The 23,589-nt window shown below is 61.8% G+C and overlaps 1 protein-coding gene across 7 annotated transcripts; it reads left to right on the top strand.

The window, feature by feature from the left end:
* The first annotated feature begins 1,286 nt into the window (after nt 1-1,286).
* Nucleotides 1,287-21,935, top strand: ALS2CL (ALS2 C-terminal like). Of its 7 annotated transcripts, XM_029918501.1 has the most exons (29): nt 1,293-1,346; nt 2,342-2,443; nt 2,542-2,638; nt 4,120-4,251; nt 5,262-5,387; nt 6,142-6,334; nt 6,622-6,687; nt 7,176-7,341; nt 7,830-7,961; nt 8,524-8,643; nt 9,677-9,735; nt 9,874-9,940; nt 10,362-10,558; nt 11,589-11,654; nt 12,065-12,163; nt 12,264-12,425; nt 13,169-13,280; nt 14,368-14,445; nt 15,037-15,167; nt 16,310-16,483; nt 16,691-16,787; nt 16,984-17,141; nt 17,643-17,711; nt 18,591-18,764; nt 18,903-18,945; nt 19,728-19,789; nt 19,898-20,047; nt 20,334-20,430; nt 20,783-21,935. In XM_029918501.1, exons 5-29 carry the CDS (start codon nt 5,285-5,287, stop codon nt 20,861-20,863), a joined length of 2,856 nt encoding a protein of 951 aa, XP_029774361.1. In that variant the 5' UTR covers nt 1,293-1,346; nt 2,342-2,443; nt 2,542-2,638; nt 4,120-4,251; nt 5,262-5,284; the 3' UTR covers nt 20,864-21,935. The 7 variants fall into 7 exon arrangements, 6 of the variants coding, with proteins under 6 accessions (XP_029774360.1, XP_029774361.1, XP_029774357.1 ...); XR_003901342.1 differs by lacking the exon at nt 4,120-4,251 and having other exon boundaries at nt 19,917-20,047; nt 20,783-20,875; XM_029918497.1 differs by lacking the exon at nt 4,120-4,251.
* Nucleotides 21,936-23,589: the final 1,654 nt, after the last annotated feature.

Raw genomic sequence — 23,589 nt, 5'->3', positions numbered from 1 at the left:
TCAGCTATAGGGACAGATGAGGACACTGAGGCCCGAAGAGGGGCAGAGCTGGCCCAGAGACACCAAGCACAAAACCAGCCTCCTCCTACTCAGGGCTCTGTCTCACCTGCCTTGGTCATCACACGCTCCTGGACAAGGTTGCTCTCTCTGCATGTGGCCATGGCTACTCTCCAGCCCTTGGTCCTTCCTCCCAAGCCCCAGAAACTCCTTGCTTGACCACACTCACGTACTAGGGGACCCACAGACCCACCAAGACCCTACTCATCTGAGAACCTTTGAACTGCCACGTGCCCCCTACACTGGGGACCTCTCTTCAGCTGGCAGGATGAGGCATGACTCCCCGCCTCAGACTTGAGTAGGGGGTTGGTGGGGTACCCTTTCTGCTCTTCCATTGCCTGTATGGGGCCTGTTGGCCTCAGTGTTGTCAACCATGAAAGGGGAAATGACTCCAGTCATCCCCAGGAACCCGTGTACTGCGGGAAGTTATGGGGGGGGGGGGCAGGCATAGGGGCTGGAGGGGGACCAGGCAGCAGACAGCGGGCTCCTTTGTTACAGGCTGAACTGTCCTCCCCGCTCCTGGGACTAGGCTTCTGCTACCCTTTCCAAGGTCACAGGCCCTGGAGCAGACAAGCGCAGGCTTCATGCTCTACTGGGCTATGATGAGACCCAGGAGTGGGGGCAGGGGACTTCCTCAGGGTCACGCAGAAAGAAATGGCCGCTGGCCATTGCAGACCTAGCCCAAGGGCCCGCGAGGCAGCCTCGGTTTACCCCGCTCTCCGGACCCACCCACCCAGCGCTGCACTTGTGCTGGGCTCTGTGGTTCGGTGAGCGTGGAGGAGGTCATGGGGCTGCACCCAGGCCCAGAGCAGTCAGAATAGGGGCAGATGGACTGGGAAGGCCCCGCCAGGACGAAGAAAGCAAGGCCACTTCCCGGTCACTGCCGGCTGTCTTGGGAGCCCTTCCCTGGGAAGCCAGGCGAAGCCTGGGCCTGAGTGAGTGAAAGCGTGTGTGTTTAAGGGGGCGGAGAGGTCAGGCCCCTTCCTCCCACTCCTACTGGGTCCCAGGAGTCTTCGGACCCGGACCCGGAGGTCTCCAGGGAAGGCCTCAGGGCTAGACCTCGGGCGGGGTTACGGAGGGCGAGTTGATCGCGAGGCGAGTCAGTCGGATCACATCCCAGCTTCCCTGAGCACTCCCCGAGGTGGGCGGGGCCTGAGGTGGGGGCGTGTCGATGGGGCGTGTCCGTGGGCGTGGCGGACGCCGGGACAGCGGGGAGGGGGCGGTGTGCAGGCGGCGGGGAGCCAGCAGCCGCAGCCACACTCCCGGCTCTGGGCCCCCGCACCGCGCAGGTAAGGGCGGGGCGGAGGTCGCGCGTCTGTGGGCGGGCTCCTGTGTTCCCGCGTGCCCCGCGCTCCAGGTGGGACTTTCGCCTAGCGCCCCCTTGGGTCGCCGGGTCGCCTTCCCTCCACGGCTCTTCGGTCCCAGAAGGCGCTTACACTGGGGCTCTCTGAGTTTGTCCCAAGCGCACCCCTCCCCCCGCCCCCGCCCCGTGCCAGGGTCCTTCAGCCTTTCAGCCTTGTTCTCCTTGCCCCGCGGTCAACCGGCTCGGGTTTTGGGGCAGCTCAGGGATAGCGCCCCGGATTCAAGCACGGCCAGGGGCTCGGCCCTGGCCTGGGGTGCGAGGACTGGCCCCGAACCTATCCAGCCTGAGAGACTGCCAGGAGGAGGTGACGCCTGCAATGAGGCCTGCATGGGCAAATGCCTAGTGGCTGCGACAGGATCCCATGTTTGGGAAACTCCGGTGACTGCGTGTGTGCCAGGCAGGGAGGGGCAGGGAAGCTGTCAGAGACTGGGGTGGGGAGGGGCATCCAGGACAAGTAGTTTAGAGCCATGGAATGCTGGAGAAAGGGTGCTGGGGGGAGAAGCCAAAGTGGAGACTGAGGGGTCAGCTGTGACAGTTGGGCACCCCCACCCTGGGGGAGCCCCAGAGCTGTGTCTACCCCTGTGTCTACCACTAGGCTTGCCTGTTTTAGGGGAATCTGGGGCAGCCCGGGAAAAAGCGTCCATAGCAAGCAAAACTTCCTTGCCTGTCCAGACCAGGAAATACCAGAGTGGGTGCCATGACAGGGTGTGGCCTGGGGCCCTGAGGGGCCTGAGGGGCCAGGTCTTGGAGAGGGCAAGGGAGGCCTCAGTGACCCTGCCTGCGAGCGACCAGGCATGGACAGAGGCTAGGAATGCAGGGGAGAGAGCAGGTCTGGCTGCTGGTTAGATCGACACAGGACTAGCAGCTGACTCACCTGGGCACGCCAGGACTAGCCAGTTCTGACCTCACCCTGCCCCACAGTGAGCACCGAGGCTGCCTGAGGAGGCAGGAGGCTGGGCCCTGCTGGGAACTTGCTGTGTGCCCGAGGCAAGTCGCCCAGCCTTTCTGAACCACCTCGCTCAGGTGAGCCTGGTGGGACTGGGAGCCGGAGGCCTGGGTCTGAGCCCTGTGCATGCTCTACAGAGAGTGTGTTGGCCCACTCTTTCCTTCCTTGGCCTCAGTTTCTCTATAGGTGCTTCATGTGCAGCCGAACGCTAAGGAGCCTTGGAGCTGGGTGGAGGGAAAGGGTGCGGAGGCCATTCTTGTGACCAGAGCCAGGTGGGTTAGGGGTGTGGCTGGGGTTTGAGGGCGGGTTACTCCTGTGGGGTCCCTCTCTTGTTACGGCTCAGCACCTACCCCTACCCCTACCCCTAGACACATACACCCCTGCACACTCGTGCCTGGTCTGCTCCCTGCTCTCACACTCTTGGTTGGCTCCAGGATGAAGGCCCCAGCTCTCTAGTCAAGGAGCGGGGACCCCTGGGTGCCACCAGACCAGATCCCCAACCTCAGCTGCAGCCTTGCCCCACCCACTTCCTCACCTGCCATGCTTAACTTCTGGTCTTTCCTCTGGGTAGTGTGCCTTGGTTTTGCAGAGGTAGACGTCCCTTTGGGGCCACAGATCTGGAAGGGTCCTAGAGTAAATGCCAGTCTGGGTCTATAAGACTCATCTGAAGGAGCCCCCAAGCTGCTTTGAGTGGTAGAGGAGGCTGAGGACGGGGTCTCTGTACCCAGAGCAGCTCCCCACATGTTTATCATTTCTAGGGAGGATTCACATAGTTTGAAAGCTCTGATTGAAATGCACCCCTGTTTCACAGAGGAGGCGACTGAAGCCCAGAGAGGAGCAGAGTTCTGGATAAGCATGGCCAGGACTGAGCAGTGGGTAGGGGGTCGGCAGGGGGTCCTCTGGGGAGCAGCTGAGGTATGGGCCCTGGGTGCAGGGTAGGGGTAGCTACTAGCCCCCCAGCGGAGGTCGGGGGGACTCCTGAGGTAGAGAGGGACAGAGAGTTCTACCTGGGGTGCAGCGTGGCTGGGATGGACCCCAGGTCTGTGTGAGTGTGGGGGGGTGCCTGGTTCAGGGCCTCTCAGCCTTGAGCTATTGACTGCAGGTCCCCACTCACCCTGATCTGGTTCCTAGTCCACACCTCCTGCCCTGGCTGCACCTTCTTCCTCTACCTTTAGCCAGTGTCCTCACCTCCCAGTTCAGACCCCCACTGACTGGCTGCCAACTGAGGATGGACAGGTCACCCCCCTGGCCCCCACTGAGGGCCTTTCCATTCTGTCAGTTTCTGGAGATATGGGGGAAGATCGGGGGGACCAGGCCACACTTGCTGTAGCCCTGGGCCCCTCTGCTGGGCTCTCTGGGTCTGCCCGAGTTGACCTGGAACGACCTGCGCCTCTGCCCCAGGTCGGGGGCAGGGGAGGTACTGGGGTAGCCACAGGGGCCCACAGAGAGAGCAGGCATCTAGCCACTTCCCCTTCCTGCCCGGCCCTCCCGAGGCCTCGCCCTCCTGAAGCAGGGGCGGCAGGAAAGGTGGGGCAGGAATGCCGGGGCCTGGGCCCTTGGCCAGAGTTCTGAGACACCCACCCCGCCGCCCCAGAACCTGGTCCCTGGGAGCTGTTGATTTTGTCAGGGGCCTGGAAAGTGCCTCCAGGGCTGGGTCGGGAGGGATGAGACCCCTTCCCTGTGTGCCCTTTTGGGTCCGCCTGTGTCACCTGCCTGTTCCAGTCACCCCGATGGTATCTCCCACCCCACCCAGGTCAGCTAGCTGCAGAGGCTCCGAGTGTCAGAGCCAGGGACGGGCAGTCTGAGGGTCTTGGGCTAAAAGACCCCTCCAACTCTCAACCCTGAGATGTGCGGTCAGGTCATTTGGCCCGGTGAACTTTGCTCGGTGAGGGGGTGAGGACACCCAGCTCTGTTGGGGGAGCACTGTGTCTGGAGGCTGTGGCCTGGCTGTGGGGGTGGGTCGGAGCCCAGGACCCTTGCTGCCCTCCCTCTCATCAGAAAGCCTCATTCTCAGGGGACCTCTGCCTGCTTGGTGGGTCCCTGTCTCCAGGGTAGGAAGTCCAAAAACTCAGCCCACCCCTGCCCAACCCCAGAACCCCCACCTCTTTCCTTGGGGCACAACAGGGTCAGCCAGGTTGAGGGGCATGGAGGGCCTGGTTCTCACCCCTGCTGACCTCACTCTGCTACTGCTGGGCACCACCTCCTCTGCCAGCCTTCACCACATACATCTCTGCAAGTCTGGCTTTGGGTCCTGCCCCTCCCTTGCTCTGAGGCTCCTCCGAGGCCATCAAGGCCACTCTCGGTGGGCTGCGTGCAGAGCCTGGGCCCTCATGCCCATGATCCTTCTCATCGTGCCCAGACCTGCATGCTTTGTCCTCCTCTCTGCCCATCTATGATCGCTCCAGCCAGAGACCACCATCTGGTCTGGCCCCAGACCTTTCCTTGCCTACACAGCCCTATGGGCGACAGGGGGTCCTGAGCCATGGTCTTGAGAAAAAGGCTGGGTTCCTCTGACAGTGTGTCCTTGTTTCCGGAGGCTTGGTGGAGAGGGAGCTAGGTCAGAACACCCCTACCTAGTACTCTGAACCTCGGGAGCCATGGTGGGTGTTTGAGCAGGGGAATGAGCAGGCCAGAACTGGGCTGAGAAGCACCTGCCTTTGTGGCTACAAAGGGGCATTTCCCTAGGCAGTTCCGAGCCCTCTCTCCCCCACCATCAGGTCCCCTCTGCTGGGCCCAGGTGCAGAGCAGAACAGGGCTCAGTGTCTGGTCCCCTCTGAGGCGGTCCAGGCTCACTGTTCTGATCTGTTGTGGGCAGCCCTGGGCATGTGGGCTGAGAGCTTGGCACCGACCCTGCTCTCGAGGGCACCCTCACTCTGGTCTGTGCCCCATTCCCAGGCCCGGAGTCCAGCATTCTGGCCATGTGCAGCCCCGAGGAGGAGGCCCTGCTGCGGCTGGAGGAGGTCTTCTCCGCCACCCTGGCCCGCATCAACCGCCTTGTTCTGGAGCCCCTGCTCACAGCCGGTGAGTCTCAGCTCTGCAGCGGGGAGGGTGGGGGACACAGGGACCATCCTGGGGACCCAGGACATACCTTCTTAGACCTTCCGAGGCACACATAGTCTTCTCAGCCTCAGACGGGAGTGGGCATGTGCGGTATTGGCATCTTCCCACGGACTGAGGCTCTGCTGCCGGTCTCTGGCTGCTCCCTTCTTAAAAGGACCCCAAGGAGCCAGGCCACGAACCCCTAGCCTGGACTCAGCTGTACTTAGAGTCAAAGTCCCACCTCTTCCAGGGCACAGGCCTGATGCTCTGCCTGGATTCCCCGCCTGCTCTCACCCAGGGCACGGCTGGAAGCAAGATTCTGAGTTTTTACTTCCAGTTTGGGTCTCACTTGTAAAATGACCTTGGTCAGGTGCCTTCCACTCATCTGTGAGAGGGAGGGGACCACAGGACCTTAAGGACCACACATTCTAGACTCAAGGAAATCCAGAGACTCCGGGGAGTGGGTGTACGTGGTGCCCCTAGGTCATCTGTACTGTCCCTGCTTAGTGAGGGTATGGACATGTGCCCAGCTGACTCCTCAAGAGTGCTGCCCAGCACCCCAGCTGCCTGTCTCTGCTGAGCTCCAGATGCCTGTCCCCACATCAGCTTCCTATCCAGGGCCAAAGACCCCCAGGTTGCAGGAGCCCTGGCCCAGGCTCCTGGGCTGTGGGGCCCCGCCCCCGCGAGGTGGAGAGGCCCCGCCCCCTCACCGCGTGGGTATGCCCTATCCTCCCAGAGCCCGCGGACCCCCAGGGCAGAGAGTGCCTTCGGCTCCTGCAGCAGCTACACCAGAGCTCCCAGCGGCTCTGGGAGGTGACAGAGGAGAGCCTGCACTCCCTGCAGAGGAGGCTGGCCCACCAGGACTCTGTTGGTCTGGCATCCCTGCTGTTGCTGTGCGGAGCCGACCGCGTTCTGCAGGTCCACGTAGAGTAAGGCCGCGAGGAAGGCTGGGGTGCCGCCTGGGCCTAGGGCTGCCTGGGTTTAGGCAAAGGCTTGAGTTCAGTCTGGGATGGGTCAGCCTCGGGGGCTGCACAAGCAGAGACACCCCAGACCTGAGCCGTGGGGCCTCCCAGGGAGGAAAGACTGAGTTAGAATGATCTGGTTGGGTCAGGGCTGCAGCCACTTGGTGAGTGGGGTCCCAGGACCCCAGAAGGGCAGCGGTTTGGGTCTGAGGCCCTGGGCTGGGCCTGCAGGGTGTCTCCTGTGCTGCCTGCAGGTACATCGAGGCCTACACTAGCTGTGTGGTGGTGCAGGCCTTTCAGAAGGCAGCGAAGAAGAGGAGGTGAGCACAGGGTGCTGCGGTGGGGGGGGGGGGGGGGGAGGGCTCTGAGTGGGTAGGATGTCGGGGGGTAGGTGGGAAGGCTGGGGAAGTCCCATGGCCAAAGCAGCCGGTGTCCCAGCCCATGACTCATCCTGAACACTCCTGGTTCTAACAATTCTCCACTGATCCACACCGGAAGAGAAGGGAGGAAGTCTGTGGAGGCTGTGAGCCAGATCCAGATATCCCCTAGCCAAGGCGGACCGTGGGAAGCAGAAGGAGGGGCTGTCCTGTTCGGGGTGGCTGGTTGCCCTCAGTGATCCCTTCACACCAAGATAGCGCCATCGACTCTCCCACAGGGCGGCCGTGCTCCTGTGGTAGGGGAGTGGCTCGGGGTCTGGGGCTGCTCCTGAGATCTGGGGGCAGTAGCTGGGCGGGGGTAGGGGGAGATGGTGGCTGGCTGGGAACCGAGGAGAGGGATGAAGGCGGTGTGTGGCCCTTCCCCCACTCAGTGAGTACTGGCGGGGCCAGCGGAAGGCGCTGCGGCAGCTCCTGTCGGGCGTGAGCTCAGTGGCCTCTGTGGGCTCAGCGCTGGTCCAGGCCCTCCGCCAGCCGCTCGCCCACCATGTGCAGCAGTACGTGCTCCTCCTGCTGAGCCTCGGGGACACCGTTGGGGAGGTAGGTAGCAGGGGTGTCGGGGGACCAGTAGGCCTGTCACGTGTAGGGAAGCCCAGGGAGAAGACAAACAGGGTCCTGGCTCAGGAACCCTGGTTTGAGAAAGACTCAGCCATGCTTTTGGGGTCATGGGCCTGGGGGGGGGGGGGGGGGGGGGGAGTGTGAAGGGACATGACCTTGCCCTTGTCTGAGATACATGGCTCTGCTGTATTGGGGCCAGCAGAGACCCAGGGAGCAGATGGAGAATCTGTACTGGGGGTGAGGACACCTGGCCAGGGCCAGCTTGGGGACTCAGTCCCCCAGGGGTCCTCCGGAAGCTGCTTCATGCTGGCCTGTCTCTCAGGGAAGGACAACCTTTGCCTTAGACCCAGACCTTCTGACCACCTGGGGCCAGGCCTGGGCCAGGGCAGCCATCAGAGGGCAGGGGAGGGTTCTGACCAGGCCGCACTCCCACCCCTCCCCCACTCACCCGCTGCTCTGTGTCCCTGCAGCGTCACCCCACTCGGGAGCTGGTGGTGCACGCAGCCACCCTCTTTGGGAACCTAGAGTCCTTCATGAGGCAGGCGCTGGACCAGGCCACCGCCACGCAGGCCCTGTGGCACACTGTGAGCAGCCGGCTGAGGGTGAGTTTGAGGCCTGGGGTGGGGGGGGGTCAGGAAAGAGGACTGTCATCCTGCAGTGGCCAGGTTGTGAGATCCATCTGTCTAGCCGCTCTTGCTGAGTGCCTCCTGGGCCAGGCCGTGAGCTGGCTCTGGGGAAGGAGTCAGAACTAACTCCGTCCTGAAACGCCATCGCGTCCTCACGTCACCGCCCACTGTGGCACGCACTGCCCCTACCTGGGGATTGGTGGGGGAGCCACCCTTCCCGTGCCTTGAGAGGGTGTGGCAGGCCTGGGGCCCAGTGTAGGGAATCAGGGGAACAGGGGAAGGGGACAAGAAGCAACAGCAAGAAGCAGGGACCGCAGAGCCCTGGTGAGTGTTAGGGGCTTGGCGGGGGCAGTGGCTCGAGGTGGGATGGGTGTCACAGTGAAGCTTCAAGACAAGTTTGCTGCCCCCCTCCCCCAACCTTGGAGCCCCGATGTCCATCACAGAGCTGGTGGCCTCCAGGAGATGGTTAGAGTGGGGTAGGGCTGCAGCCACTAAGACAGGGGGGCCTGAGCCCTGTGCCTCTCCCCCTCCGCCCCAGGATGTGCTCTGCACCCCTGCTCGCAGACTCCTGCAAGACAGCCAGGACGTACCTGTGACAGTAGCCCCGCTGCGGGCAGAGCGCGTGCTGCTCTTCGATGATGCCCTGGTCTTGCTGCAGGTAGGGGTGGGGCTGACCAGAGGTCCTGGGGCCAAAGCGGGGGTCCGGGGTCTGGCCGAGAGGAGTGGGGAGTGAGAACTCGGAGAACTCGGCTCGTGGGGAGGTGATGGGGGCCGAGAGGCCGTCATTGCTGGGGGTGGGGCAGCGGGCCCCATCATCCCTGGAGCAGAGTGAGCTATTGGGCAAGGCTGCCCGAGGTGTGTCCCAGCCTCAGGCCTTGCCAGCTGGCATCGCCGCTAACCAGCTGCATCTCGGTTTCCTCGTCTAGAAAATGTGACACTTGTGAGTGAGTTTGTCCTTCAGCAGGTGCTTAGTTCTCTTCCTCATGTAGGAGGGGAGCCCCAGATGGGAGGTCATCGGTGGCCCTTGGTGGCTGAGGAGGGCTGGATGATCGGGCACACAGGAGGCTTCTAGAAAAGAGTACCATGTGGAACCAGTGCCTGGGCTCTGGTCATTGCAGAAGTCCGAGGGAGAGTCAGGCCTGGGGTTTGAGATTGTTTCCTGGCCTGTAACCTTGACTGTGCTTAGCCACCCCCTAAAGTCATACGGCCCTTGTGATAGCCACAGCACTGTCTTCTCTGTCTCATCAGAATGCCAGGCTGGGCCTCCCCTGCAGATGGGGAGGCTGAGGGCCGGGGAGGGGTGGGTAAGGGGGCTGCTGCTTGCCCCGCCCAAACCTGTATCTCCTGAAACCTGGCTCTGGGTTCTGGTTCAGTGTGAGGTCCCCTCCACCCCCGACTTCACACTCTGTCACTTCAATGCTTTGTACCCTTTCGTACCCCTGGACCTTTGCATGTCCTATACCAGGCCCACTCTTGTCCCTTCCTGTGTCTGGCACCCTCCTCCTGCCCTTCGAGCTTGGGCCTGGTGCCTCCTCCCCTTGCAGAGGTGAGGTGGTGACCAGCCTGCCTAGGCCAGGCAGGAGGTCACTACGTGAAATCTTTTAGAGGAAGGGGCGTTCATCAGCTCTCAGAACGGGAGGGGAGCATCTGGTCTGGGCCCTGGGTGACACCTATGTCCCTTCTCCTTCTAGGGCCACAGTGTCCACACCTTTGATCTGAAGCTGGTGTGGGTGGATCCTGGGCAGGACAGGTGAGCAGTCCCCTCCAGTGACACCCCAGGCCTTCTCTCCCTCCACCCTCCTGAAACTGCCCGCACCCCAGGGCTTGGGCCTCCCGGAACACCCCCCGGAACGGAGCTGGGGCCTACTCGTCACCTCCATCTGTCTAGGTGCACGTTTGATCTCCTCACACCTGAGGAAGGGTTCTCCTTTTGCTCCAAGGACCCCCAGAGCCGGGTGAGTGTGGGTGATTTGTGAATGGGGGTGGGGCGGGGCCAGAGGAGTGAGGGAAGGCCACAGAAGAGCAGGGGGAGGACACAAGTGTACCACCGCCCCTAGGCTCTGGGGTCATGGTCAGAGCGAGTTGGTGGTCAGTCTGGGCTAGGCATCAGGATACCATAGAGAGCAGGGTGCAGGGTCGGGGCCTGTGCGGTGCCTGCCCTGTGGTTCTGTCTGGTTCCCCTGGGGAGGCGCTGAAACTGCACACGATGCAGGGCTCTAGGGGGCATCACGGAGCAGTTGGCTTCCCCCCCCCCCCCCCAACAGAACAGAGTTGTGGGCGGTGGAGGGGGCACTGTCTGGAGCTACCCCAAAGGGCTTCCTGGAGGGGCTGCCTCCACAGCAGTGACCCATCCTGTGTTTCCCCTGTCCCCACCAGATGGTCTGGCAGTGGAAGGTGACTCAGGCCGTGTGCCAGGCCCTGCGTGGGAAGAAGGACTTTCCCGTGCTGGGGGCAGGCCTGGAGCCCCCAGAGCCCCCCACCTGCCGTTGCGCAGCATACACCTTCCGCGCCGAGGGCCGACTCTGCCAGGCCACTTACGAGGGCGAGTGGTGCCATGGCAGGCCCCATGGCAAGTGAGTGGCCAGAGCTCAGGCCGAGCGAGGCAGGGGTCACTGTGGGAGCCTGAGGGCAGACGGGACCCACAGGGACCTAATCACCGGAGGCCACGAGCTGAAGGCTGTTACTTCCTGCATCAGTCGGTCAAGTCTGTTTGTCCCCTAGTCTCTCAAGCCCTATTGGACAGGATCTGGCCCATAGTATGTCTGTGCCATATAGAGTCGTGGTGACGGTGATGACACCAGAGGGCGTGGGACAGTCTTCAGGCGGCTGGCCTGCAGGGCTGCAGTGACGGTTCTCAGGACGGAGCGGGGAGAATGATGCTCATACCCACATAGCACTGTCTGGTCGGGGAAATGGTTTGCAGACACCCGACCTCCCCCCGTTCTACAAGACCACCCCGGGGGGGGGGTGCTATCACCCGTCCTGGGGGCCCAGGGCTGGCATGACCTGCCTAAGGCCTCAGGGCAGGTTATACGGTGACTCTGGCTTCAGTCACAAGTCTCGTGACCCCACAGGCAGGTGGGCTCTTGAAGATCAGGTAGGCCCTGTGCTCCAGCTGGGAAAGCCAGGGCCCAGAAAGCAGAAGGGACTTGCCAAGGTTATGCTCACAAGCACATTAGTTTCTGATGCCTGCTTCCAGAAAGGGAAGCAAATGAAAAAAACAACAGAGAAAACAGTGCTGTGTCAGAAGAGGGGACGAGGATGCTAGAAGCCACTGGCTAGCATTTGACTTAAGCTTGAAGTTTAGCTCTGAGCTTCCTGTTGGTCAAGGGAAAAAGGGAACCTGGATGTTTCCAGAGCTCTCCCTATAGGGTGTGGTGAGTGTGCCTCAGGCTGCTGGGTCAGTTGTGCCAGGAGTCAGGAAAGGGCTGAGAGCCCCTGCGGGTCATAGAGCTTGGAGAGAAGGGCTGGGCAGGAGCAGAGAATCCAGTCTGTGGGGAGCCTAGGGCTCTGAGAGGGTCTGTGCTGGAGGTCAGCGGGGGTCTGTGTGTTGAAGGATGGGTCTGGTGGGCCTGACGTGTGTGCCCTTCGACTGTCTTCCAGGGGCACCCTGAAGTGGCCAGACGGCCGGAATCACGTGGGGAATTTTTGCCAGGGCCTGGAGCACGGGTGAGGCTGGGGCTGATGCGGGAGAAGGTGGCGGGCAGCGGAGTGGTTTTTACCCCTGCCACCATCACCGGCCTGGCCCCATCCTAAATTTCCCAAGCCTCACGCTGAAACTTCAGGCCATTTGGTCCAGCTCCCCTTATTGCACTCGGGGGAACCAAAGTTTCCCTGTGTCCCAGGGTGCGCAGGGAGGGTGCGCAGGGGACAGCACGGGGGTGGGGGGTGTTCCTAAGAGTGGCCTTTGGGAAGAAAAGATGGCTGAGTGCCTGGGAGATTCTCCCCATTGTCTGAGAAGGCTCCTTGGAGGCAGGGACACTCCTGGTGGCAGGAAGGAGTGTCATGGGGTGTCCTGGGTCAAGGTCAAGGTGGTAGCACTGGTGCTGACCACCCTCCCCACGCACCCACTCCAACAGCTTTGGCATCCACCTGGTGCCTCAGGCCTCCGAGGACAAATTTGACTGTTACAAGTGCCACTGGAGGGAAGGCAGCATGTGTGGCTACGGCATCTGTGAGTAAGTGACCCTCGGCGCGATGGCAAGGGGGGCTCCTGGTGCGGGCGTCCCCCGGGCCGAGCTCGGGGAGGCAGGGCCAGCTGTTGGTGACCTTGTACAGGTATGGCACCAACGAGGTGTACAAAGGCTACTTCCAGGCGGGCCTGCGGCATGGATTTGGGGTCCTCGAGAGGCCCTCACAGGCCCCGCAGCCCTGCAAGTACACGGGCCACTGGGAGAGGGGCCAGAAGAGTGGCTACGGCATCGAGGAGGATGGTGACAGGTGAGTGCTCCATAGCCGCCCCCCCCCCCCGCAGGGTCAGGGGGCTCAGAAGACCCTCACGAACCAGACTGCCACAGGACATGGGTCCTGTGGTCAGTGGGTCCCGTCTGCCCCCTCAGAGTCTCTAAAGTCACTCACTTCCTTTCCATGACCCTGGTTGTTGCTGAAGCTCTGACCTCCTTGACTAAGGAGCCTCCCGACCTGGCCCCTCCTCGAGCTGTCCCCGGGGACATTCTGATCCCCCCCCCCCCCGCCACACCCCCCGTCTAGCCCTGTCTAAGGATCGCAGCCCTTCTGGGCTCTCTGGGCTGTGAGAGGAAGCCCAGAGTCCTTGACCTTGCGTTAGAGGCTTGCCTGTTTCTCCAGCCTCGCCCCTGCTGTGCCTCCTGCACACCTCTCCATCTAGACCAGCCTTCTAGACCACTGAATGTCCCCTTGTACCTGTCATACCTGTTGTAGGCTCCTAACTCATGGCTTTGCATTCTATCAGTCCTTCCTGCCACCTCCCCCAGGAAGCCTGCCAGGAACCGCCCCCCTCTGCCCCAGGCAGGGTCCCTCCCTCCTCCGTCCTCTGTTTCTCTTGGACGTCCTGACCTCACTTGTCCCAGGTCTGAGCTGAGTAGATTCAGGCGCTATCAGAGCTCCTTATCCACTCTCCATCCTCACCCGTGGCCCCAGTCATGCTAGCAGAGTGCACAGAAGTGCCAGGAATGACGCTGATCCAGCTCTGGCTCCTCCCCCAGGGGGGAGCGCTATATTGGCATGTGGCAGGCTGACCAGCGCCATGGCCCGGGGGTCATGGTCACCCAAGCAGGTGTCTGCTACCAGGGGACCTTCCAGGCGGACAAGATGGTGGTGAGTGGGGTGACCTGCGTGTGTCCTCAGCTACCCCCTCCCTGCTCTGGGGCTGAGTTCTGGAAGCCTGCTGCTCTGAGGGTCCAGATGCTAAGCAGAGGCAGGGCAGAGGTGGATGGGGCGGGAAGCTGGGTTCCTAGGCACTAGAGGGAGACAGAACCTCGGCAGGAATCCAGTTCTGCCAGCCACCTACCCCGGCCTTGGCCCAGTCCCTGCCCCTCCCGTCTAGGTTTCCCCATCAGGAGGTCAGATTAACGCATTACTGTAAACGCTCAGTGAAATCAGTGAGAATGAGGTGCCTGGTAATGGTGACGCCAGCAGCCACCGCAGGTGACATTGGTAACTCCTAACCGGACACCCAGCTCTGGGTTCAGCTGCCCAGCAGGATCCCATGGGATCTTCCCTGTAGTCCTGCGGATCATGTCATTGTCCCCAGTGTGTGCCTGACAAAGGTGAGGCTCTGAGAAGTCAGAGGACCTGCCTAATGTCAAGGTCTTGTGAGCCCGGGCACTCCAACACTGGCCTCCTGCCTCCCTCACACCCTGTCCAGTGCTCTGCTGTATCTCTGGCCTGGTGGCTATTATTGTTATTATGGCCAGTGCATTTGTTTATGTGGAAAGGATTGAAGGGGGAAGATAAGACTGGACATAGAATAGATTCAAATAGGATATAAATTATATCCTGTTTGGCTCTGAGCTTCCTGGCAGCCAGTGCAACAAGGGAGCCTGGTCTGTTTCACAGTTCCCCCCCGGGTCAGTGATGAGGGAGTGGGAATGGGCGAGGAGAAACCCAGCACTTCTTGAGCTGTTGGGGGTGGGGGGAAGGACACCCAGGAGGCCTCCTGAGAGGGGCCACTGGAGAGGAGGAGCCAGGTCCCAAGGAGTCATTCATGGTAACCCAGGGGGATGGTGCTCAGGGCTCAGCAGGCCAAGGGCTGGCATCCTGCCGAGGCACAGTCCTGGGAAGCGTGACAAGGCTCAGGACCTGGGTGGATGCCTGCCTCCTCTCCTCCTGCCGACTCCTCCCTAGGCCCCGCCTCCTGGCCCTTCCTAACCCGCTCCTTTGACTCTGGGGCTTCCTTCCCTAGGGCCCAGGGATCCTCCTCTCTGAAGATGACTCCTTATATGAGGGCACCTTCACCAGGGACCTGACCCTTATGGGGAAGGTGAGGGCCGCTGACACCTCCTCCACTCCTGGCCAAGGCCTTGAGGGGAGCCTGTAATCTCCTTGCTTGGACCCAGGGCTGAGGGTGTGGGCAGTGGGTGGAGAAGGTAGGGGGCGCCTCTCCTCTGTCCACTGCATCCAGGAGTTGGGCACAGGGGACAGGTGGGTTCGCTTTGGGTGCACAGGGTGCTGGTGGCCTGGCTGTGCGGCAGGGACTGTCCCCCCCGGGGCCAGCAGGACCTTAGGCCTTGCCTAGGCCTCTTCGTACTTCTGGACTTATCTCCTCCCCCCGCCTCCTGCCACCAAGTCCCACGGTAGTGGCTTTCCTGCTGTGACCTGAGAGTCCCTCTCTCTCTCCCTGCCGGTCTCCCACCTCGGAAGTGAGCCCCTGGGATCTAGGTCAGGGGCTCCTGCAAGTGAGGGGGATTTGGAGCCCCTCAGGGCGGGGCAGATTGAATGGATGGTGGGAAGACCACCCACCGGGCCCTCGCCTCTGTGACCGACAATGGAAGGGCATGGGGCCTGTTGTGATTGGATTGGAGGGCAGCAGGACAGACAGACAGGCGTCCCTGCCTCCTTTCCCTGGTTGCAGGGCAAGGTCACCTTCCCCAATGGCTTCACCCTGGAGGGCTCTTTCGGCAGCGGGCCAGGAAGAGGGCTGCACACCCAGGGCGTGCTGGACACAGCTGCCCTCCCTCCAGATCCAAGCGGCACCCGTAAGAGGTAAGTGCCTGCCCGTGCATTCCGGAGCCTGACTGGGGTGTGTCTGTGTTTCCACAGACACAGGGGCTTTTCTGTATTTCCTCTTCGTTCTTTATTCAGTTCCGAGGGCCCAGGCCACACAGCCCTCAAGTCAGAGACTCTTGGAATCAAGAGCTATGACATAGCTTCACACACCACAAAACCAGAGAATAATATTGTGCGTAAGCTCTGCTTTGACCCTGCTTTTTTTTTTCTAGAAAGGGTATAAGGCAGTTGGTACAATAACACAAATAGACAAGAATAAAAAGGGAAATAAAAGTACGAGTTGGACTTAAAGGAAAGGAAGATACAAATAGGCCTTACAATGGTTATGACTGAGCATGAACCTGGCTCTGAGTTCCCCGGTAGCCAAGGTGAAGAAAGAAACTTGCTAAGCGGACTTACGGCATGATCCTGGGGAATTTGAGAAGAGCATAGACTTCTTTCCCATGGGGACAGAGTTTGTCCTATGAAAACTAGTTCAAGTGGCGACTCTTGCCGTGTCTGTCAAGGTGCGGGTCCCAGGCAGCATTTCAGATGTGAGGAAGGAGAGCAGTTGATCACTAGACCCTTCATCTTTGCTTGCTTCTCCCTGACCTGGTCCTGGGAGTAGACAGCAGGCCCCAGAGGCCTGACCAAGCCTGGGTCGGGTGCACGCCCATGAGCGTGAGGCAGGAGCGCAGCGCTCCCTTGGGCCTGTGCAGCCCAACCCCCAGGCCCGTTGGCCACGATAAGACCAGGCTCAGCAAGGATCCAGGTGTGGTGGGAAGGAGAGTGGAGTCTGAAGGCAGGGAGATCCTGCACTTTGGGCCCATTATCTCTTAGGCCAAGACCTTGATGTCTGGACTTGGCCTCCAGCTGTTTGGATCTTTCTTTTTCCTTTCCAGGGCCCTGTGTGTCCCTTTCTCTCTTCTTCCCAGGGGAGTAGAGTCTTTCTGTCCCTCTCTCTGCTTCTCCTTCCTTCTCCTGGAGCCCTGGAGGTCAGCCCTCCCCGTCTATCCCCCGGTTCCTGGGCGCTGACTCTGGGCCAGGAGGGACATCCCCGTCTCTCAGAGGGCCCGCCCAGGGCCCTGCCCACCACAGCTCCAATCCCTGTCTCCCACTCTCGGCCACCCCCTTCACAGGCAGCTAGGCGTGGGTGCCTTCCCCGTGGAGAGCCGATGGCAGGGTGTCTACGGCCCCTTCCGGGACTTTGTTAACACCGGCTGCCCTGGGGACTTGCAAGAGGCCCTCCTGGGCTTCCACGTGCAGAACTCGAGGGACCTTCGCAAGTGCCAGGAGTACCTGTGCTGCGAGAGGTGAGGTGTGCGTGTGTGAATGCAGGCACGCATGCTTGTGTGCGTGTGTGTGTGTGTGTGTGTGTGTGTGCATGCATGCACCTGAGGGGTGTCTGGAGGGCCAGGGTTGGGGATCCGTGGGACTCCCAAGTGGGCCGGGGAGGAAGGCTTCCTGGAGGGGGCAGGCCAGGGCGGTGCAGGTGAGAGATGTGTGCACGGCACCCCCAGGACCCAGCCCAAGGACCGCGCAGACAGAATGGAAGACATCCTGGAGGAGCTGCTGCAGTACCGGGAGCCCGGAGCCCTGCAGCAGTGCCTCAGGAAGGTGAGGGCCCTCGGGCAGGGGGCCTGTGGGGAGGGCGCCTTCTCACCGCCCCTGCTGCTGACCTGAGGGGCCAGGCCGCGGGCTTTTTCTGCTCAGAGGGCCTCAACGTTCTCATCTGTGAAATGGGAGCAGTCTTGGGAGTCAGTGCTCCAGCCCCTGGCCCTGAACACCTTTCCATTGCTTTTGCACCTGCCAGGCTCTGAGCAACTCACTGCACCCCCTGGGCCAGCTGCTCCGGACACTGATGCTGACCTTCCAGGCCACATACGCGGGCATTGGGGCCAACAAGCACCTGCAGGCGCTGGCCCAGGAGGAGGTGAAGCAGCATGCCCAGGAGCTCTGGGCTGCCTACAGGTGAGCTCGGTGGCGTGTTGGGGACAGCCACAGCCCTGCGGCCCCAGGCAGGCAGGGCTCTGTTCTTCCTGGTGTCAGTGCTCTGCCTAGCACCCTGGGCAGGAACGGTGCCTCTGGACTGAGAAAGAACCAGAGGCTGAGCAAAGGGGTTAGTGGGCAGGCAGATTATAGCAAGGACTTCCTGGAGCCCGAGTCCAAGCCTCGACGGGCCCCGAGCTGACCCCTGACCCCAGGGGAGCATTCATCCTCTACTGGCCGAGCCTGACTCTGGACTCAGACCTCATCTAACATCACAAACGGGGGCCTAATGTCACATCTCGTGGGTCTCAGCGCTGTCAGGCTGGCCTGTGCTCCCAGCTTCCTAACTGCAGAGTCTTGGGCGCCTGGGCTCTGCGCCTTGTGCTCCATGGCTCTGGGGGCAGAGATGGGGGGGCCCTGGCCTTTGGGGACTCAGGTCCTGTGGGAGGTGGCAGCCCTGCCATCCCTCTCGTTGCTTTGCAGGGGTCTGCTGCATGTGGCCTTGCAGCGCAAGGGCCAGGCTCCAGAGGAAGACGAAGACGCAGAGACAAGGTGATTTCTCCCTCCCACGGGGTCTGTGGGTGTAGCTGGACTGCGGTCCAGGAGATCCTCTGGAGCCTCCTTTGGAGGATGGGAGAGGGGAGACTTCTGGGGAAATCTTGGAGCTCATGCGATCGACCAAGCATTGTCCATTGACCATGAAGATCAGAATGACCCACGGCCTCTGCCCCGTGAGCGACCTGGGAGGCGGGCCCATCACAACGCAGCAAATGCATCTTTGTTCCGAACATGCTATCCCAACCCCATCTCTCAGGCTTGCAGAGGGTGAGCAGCTGCTCCAGGCACCCTCCTCCCTGCACACAGACGGGGACACAGGCCCGGCAGGGACTGAGCCCAAGGTCACACAGAGTGGGAGTTGCATCATTAAATATGTCTCCCTAGCTCCCAAGACCAACCCTTCCTGTTCGGCCTTTAGGTTTCAGGCCGAGAGGTCCTGATCAGGGGGGGCCTGTCACTGCACTGCAGGACATGTGGGAAATGGGGCTAGATGTTAGGTAGAACCCTCCCCGGGCTCCCCCCACCCCCAGAGTCCTAGAAAGCCCAGGAAACTGAGCAGCAGAACTGGACTGGCCTGGAGTGGCTGCTGAGTGCTTTGCCACAAGCCGCTGGTCTCTCCAGGGCCTGGGTTTTGCTTTCAATCAGATGGGGATCAAATCCCTCGCCGCTTGCCATTTCTGTTCTGAGTCAAATGAGAGAATCAGGAGGCCACAGATTTCAACCGAATGAGCGAATGACCGAGAACAGGCTTAGGAAGGGCTTTCTAGACAATGGAGGGGGCAGGGGCACTATTGGGGGACGAGAGGGCTCTATGGGCTTTTTGAGGGGCAGCCCAAGTAGTGATCCCTACCTGTCCTGGCCCCTTTCACTCAGGGCCCTGCAGGTGCATGGATTGGTGCTGCCCCTCGTGCTGCCCAGCTTTTACTCAGAGCTCTTTACCCTCTACCTGCTTCTCCATGAGAGGGAGGACAGCCTGTACAGCCAGGGCATTGCCAACCTGAGCCTCTTCCCCGACACCAAGCTGCTCGAGTTCCTCGACGTGCAGAAGTAAGCCCCGCTCCCTGCCGTGTTTGCCGGGGCTCCCGTGTACACAGGACACAAAACGCAGTTCGAATTGTCTTCAGCGAAAAAGGGGGTGGTGCTAAAAGGGGGCAGAGGTCCCGTGTCACACTTGTTTCATTTCAGGCACTTGTGGCCCCTCAAGGACCTCACGCTGACAACCAATCAGGTAAGAAGGTGGGTCCCCCAGCTGCCCCAGGTTAGGGGAGGCCTGAGGTTTGCTCGGGCTTCTGAGCAGCCCTCTGCCTCCCAGCTGCACGGGAGCCGGGGCAGCACAGACACGTGCGAGGGGGTGACGCAGGCCTTTCTGTGTCTGTCTCCTCTTCCAAGTGGGCGGGGCTGCAGCCTCCGGCCCACTGTGAAGAGGGGCACACACAGGCTCCACCCCCTTTTACTGGCTGTCTGGCCATGCACAGGGTGCTTATCTTTGTGCCTCAGTTTCCTCATGGGCGGGAGCACTCCCTGCTTCAGTGTTGGTTCCCCCACGGGAGTGTCGGGAGGGGGACGTGGGCCCGTACGCATGGGGCGGTGGCTGGACCAGCAGCCCAGCACCCTCTGGAGACCTGTGAGGAGGGCCTTCTTGGACCCACTCAGAGAGTGGACCTGGGCTTTGTGTTTCAACAAGCCCTTGGGTTCCTGAACCACAGGCGTAGGCGCTCCACAGCGGGCAGTGCCTGTGACTATTGGCCATTGGAATCATTATCTCCTTTGTCCGTTTTGGTCTCCCCAACCTCCTGGAGACCATTTATCCCACTTTACAGTTGGGTAAACCGAGGCTCACGGTGGAGCTGTGACTTACCCTGGGTCACTTGACCCTCCAGGCTGTGCTGGAGCCAGTGATGGGGAATGGTGGGTGGCAAGGGCTCCAGCCCTGGGAGGGTGGGAGGGACAGAGCTGATGGGGGGGCACTGTGGCCTCATCCAGCCTGCCCTCCCCACCCCCACCATGCAGAGACTCTCCCTGGTCAGGGACAAGTGCTTCCTGTCCGCCACTGAGTGTCTGCAGAAGATCATGTGAGTCTGCACCCTGGGGAGGGTCAGGGGCTAGAGGCGGGAACGTTTGGGACCCTGGTGGGGACTGAGCCCGGGGGCCTCGATCTGGAGCCTGCTACCCTGCTACAGCACCACGATGGACCCCCAGGAGAAGCTGGAGGTGCTGGAGAGGACATACGGGGAAATCGAGGCCACCGTGTCTCGCGTGCTGGGCCAGGAGCACAAGCTGCCCATGGACGACCTGCTGCCGCTGCTCATCTACGTGGTGTCCCGTGCCCGGTGAGCCCCAGCCAGGCTGGGAGCTGGTGGGGAGGGGGCTGGAGGACGATCCCTTCCCATGCTGCCCAGACCCCAGCCAGGACACACACTGAAGTCTTGAACATCAGGGTTCAAGGCCAGAGATTTTCGTGGTAGAAGGTGGGACGCAGAGGCCCAGAGAGGCCCACCTCGCGTCCTGTGGGTGCTGGCAGCAGAGCGGGGACCACCTCCCGGGTGCCCAGCTGCTTGGGGCCTGTCCCTGATGGGCCCCCTTCTCCCTCTCACTGTGGGGGTGGGTTTTCTCCAGAATCCAGCACCTGGGAGCCGAGATCCACCTGATCCGTGACATGATGGACCCCATCCACACAGGAGGCCTGTATGACTTCCTGCTCACGGCCCTGGAGGTGAGGGCGGGGGTGGTGGATGGAGGCAAAACTACTCTGGCCAGCGGGGAGACCTGGATGCCACTGGGGGGATGAACCCAGATTTGCCACTCATATGCTTCTGCGGGGCGGTCCTGCACTTGTCAGAGGGGTTCAGGGTGGGGGGCCCATAGTTCATCCCAGCCCTGGGGCCCCAGGGCCATGGGCACGTTCCAGGCTGCGTCCCTGAGCGTGACACAGAGGGAGGCCCCACTTCCTTGCAGACTGTGGCTGGGGGCTGAGCTGGAGACACGGTGCTCCGGGCCCAGGAGACGGTGGCGCCTGGCGTGGGGCTGGGAGCCGGCTCCCCTCAGCCTCGCCTCTTTCCTGCCAGTCCTGTTACGAGCACATCCAGAGGGAAGACATGAGGCTGCACCGCCTTCCTGGCCGCTGGGACTCCAGGGGGCTCTGGTAGCCCGGCCTCTCCTGGGCCCACCGCAGAGCTGAGAGGGGCCTGGCCCTGGTCGCCCACAGAGTGGAGGACAGGGTGGCTCCTGGAAATGGTTCCTGGAGGAGACGAGCGGTTAGCTTCTTCCGGGGAGACGCTGCTGCTGCCTGGAGCCGGCTGAGGGTGAGGGTGAGGGTGAGGGTGACGGGCGTGGACCTGAGCTGGTGGCTCCCCCTCCCCTGCGCCCTGCCCCAGGTCAGTGTTGGATGACCTCCTAGACCTGCGGCAGCTCACGGGCCTTTTCACTGCCTGAGCCATGCTCCCAGTACGGAGCCTCTCTGGCCTCAGCGTCGCTGTCTGTTTTCCAGTGGATTAGACGGTCCGTGACCGGCCTCCCACCCATCTTGCTGGATTCTGGAGTCCTTCCGGAAATTTGACTTTAGTATGCTGGGCTGAAGTTCTCACATCATTGTCTGTGTTGTTCCCTGTTTCTCCACTCCTGGTTAGAGGCTCCAAGTTCCTCGGGACCCGCCTCCTTTCCGACTCTGTCCCAGGACTGAGCTGGTGTCGGGGCTGCAGGGCTGGACAAACCTCAGGTCCATCTGACCTGCTGGATGGCCTCCGGCAAGGTCCTGAGACCCATGGGCAAGGGTACGGCATCAGCATGGGGCCATCTGTGCCCATCCAGGCTTGGGACCCTGTAGGGGCAGGGAGAGCGGGGGGGGGGCACTTGAGGGCCTTTGGGAGAGGAGGGGAGGACTTTGTTCTCATGGTGGTTCCCGTGTGGGACTGAAAGACACAGGAGCTAGGTCTTGGGGTAGCCTCTGCCCTCCGTCTCTCTGGTCCTTGTCTCATTTTCCAGGATGAGGGTTTTCCTTTCAACAGTGATGGTGACAAGGTGGTAAATATTCATTATAGTTGATCCCGAACAGGGCCTCATGATCACCTGGGCCGGAGAGCTGGGAGCCCAAGGGGGCCCTGTTCCTTAACACCCTCAGGTGGCTTTCTGACAGGCTGCATGGGGCCACACCAGCCCTGCCCCCAGGGGCCTGGATTTGGGGCTGAGAGACACCCGAGAGATTAAACGGCCTCTCAGTGAGCAGATGTGTCTGAATCACATGCCTGACCACCCCCTTCCCGTCCACTGCAGCCCTGGCCTCAGAGACCCACCTTTGTCCCCGCCCGCGACCGCAGCCCTGGCCTCGCATGCAGCCTCTCGAGCCCTGCTTCCTGCACCCGCGTTTCCCTTGTGGCCCACCTGCTCTGCAGCTTTTGCCCCTCGTCATTCGGTGCCCCACGCGCGCCCTCCTCCAGTGCACTGGGTCCCAGGCTGGTCCATCCTCACACGCCCAGCTCATGCGAGGCCCTTGTGTCCCAAGTAGGGAGTCCCCAGCACCTCTCCAGGGCCCACCCCCCAGCCCCGTCATGTTACTGGCATGTGACAGCGGGTGCCAGCTCCCCCGCCCCGATCTCCAGGCACAGCAGTGCCCACCGCCCCTCCCTGGGCTGGCAGTGGGCGCTGGGGGTGGAAACAGGTTGACTTGGGAAAACTTGGACTGTGAGGGGCCCCAGGCCCCGGGGCAGGTGCGTGTGGCTGGGGCCGCGTCTGAAAACAGAAGCCCTGCAGGTGTGACCAGCACAGGCAGGGACCCAGGTGGAACGGAGGCCTGGCCATGCTCAGGCCAGGACCAGCCGGGACCCTGTCGCCAAAGCCTCCGAGAAAGGGAGGAGAAGAGAGACGCCTGCTGTGTCCAGGGCTCAAGTTCCTCTCACGGGGGCACCACACCCGGCAGCAACATAGCCAGTCCAGCAGGGCAGCTCTGGGCATTAGTCGGGTGCTCACGGTAGGAAATGCCATGTGGGGGCCAGGTTACCTGTTGGCCAACCATGGTTGATGCAGATCGCTGTCCTCCTGAAGGGGGTCAGGGCACGGAGGGGCCCCATGGAGCTACTGCCTCAGTCAGTGGGCCTCACCAGAGGCCTCTTGGAAGCCAGCCCCGTTCCCTGCATGGGCCACAGTCTGGATCATGGCACACACGGCCCCGGCCCTCTTCAGGTGAGGTGGGCCAGCAGTCCTCCCAGAAAGGCACCGATGGCAGAGAGGAGGCTGGAGAAGCCGAGTTCACAGTTGGAGAACGGGAGCTGGCGGGCAGTTAGACAGATGCCAGTTCTCTATTCTGATCACCCCCCGAGGGTGCTGGGAGCCAGGGCCCTGCCCAGACAAACTCCTGGCCCACCGCAGCCTTGGACAAGGCTGGAGGGGGAGTGTGAGGGGCAGCCAGAGGGGCGCGGGGCTGCTGGAGAAGCCTTAGCAATGCCAAAGGGAGGCCAGCGCTCCCTGAGTGGGGACCGAAGTAAGAGCCACGTAGCCTCAGCTGTTGCCTCTCCCAGAGGGATGGCTGCCCGCCGTGGGACCAGTAGGGGCGGGGGCTGCCCTCCAATGGGCACCGGGGAAGGGGTAAGTTCAGGGTTAGGGGCAAAGGTCAGTGTTAGGGGTTAGGGTTAAGGTCAGAAGCAGGGTCAGTGTCAGATTGGACTAAGGGTCAAGGTTGGAGTTCAGGTTAAGGTGAGAGTGAAAGGAAATGTCAGGTTCAGGTTCAGGGTCCTGGACTTTACTGGTTGGCCTCGTTCAGGGCTGTGCGGATGTGGGCTCTGGCTCTGATGCTTGCTGTGGGCAGGAACCAGGGGTGGGGGCCAGGCTGCCAAGGCCTTGGTGTCCCTGTGCCGGTGGTCCGGTTCTCCCCCTCGCTGGG

The sequence above is a fragment of the Suricata suricatta genome, chromosome 12 (genome assembly GCF_006229205.1).
Source record: "Suricata suricatta isolate VVHF042 chromosome 12, meerkat_22Aug2017_6uvM2_HiC, whole genome shotgun sequence".
In the NCBI taxonomy this organism is placed as follows: Eukaryota; Metazoa; Chordata; class Mammalia; order Carnivora; family Herpestidae; genus Suricata; species Suricata suricatta.
This window is presented reverse-complemented; position numbering and strand designations above follow the sequence as displayed.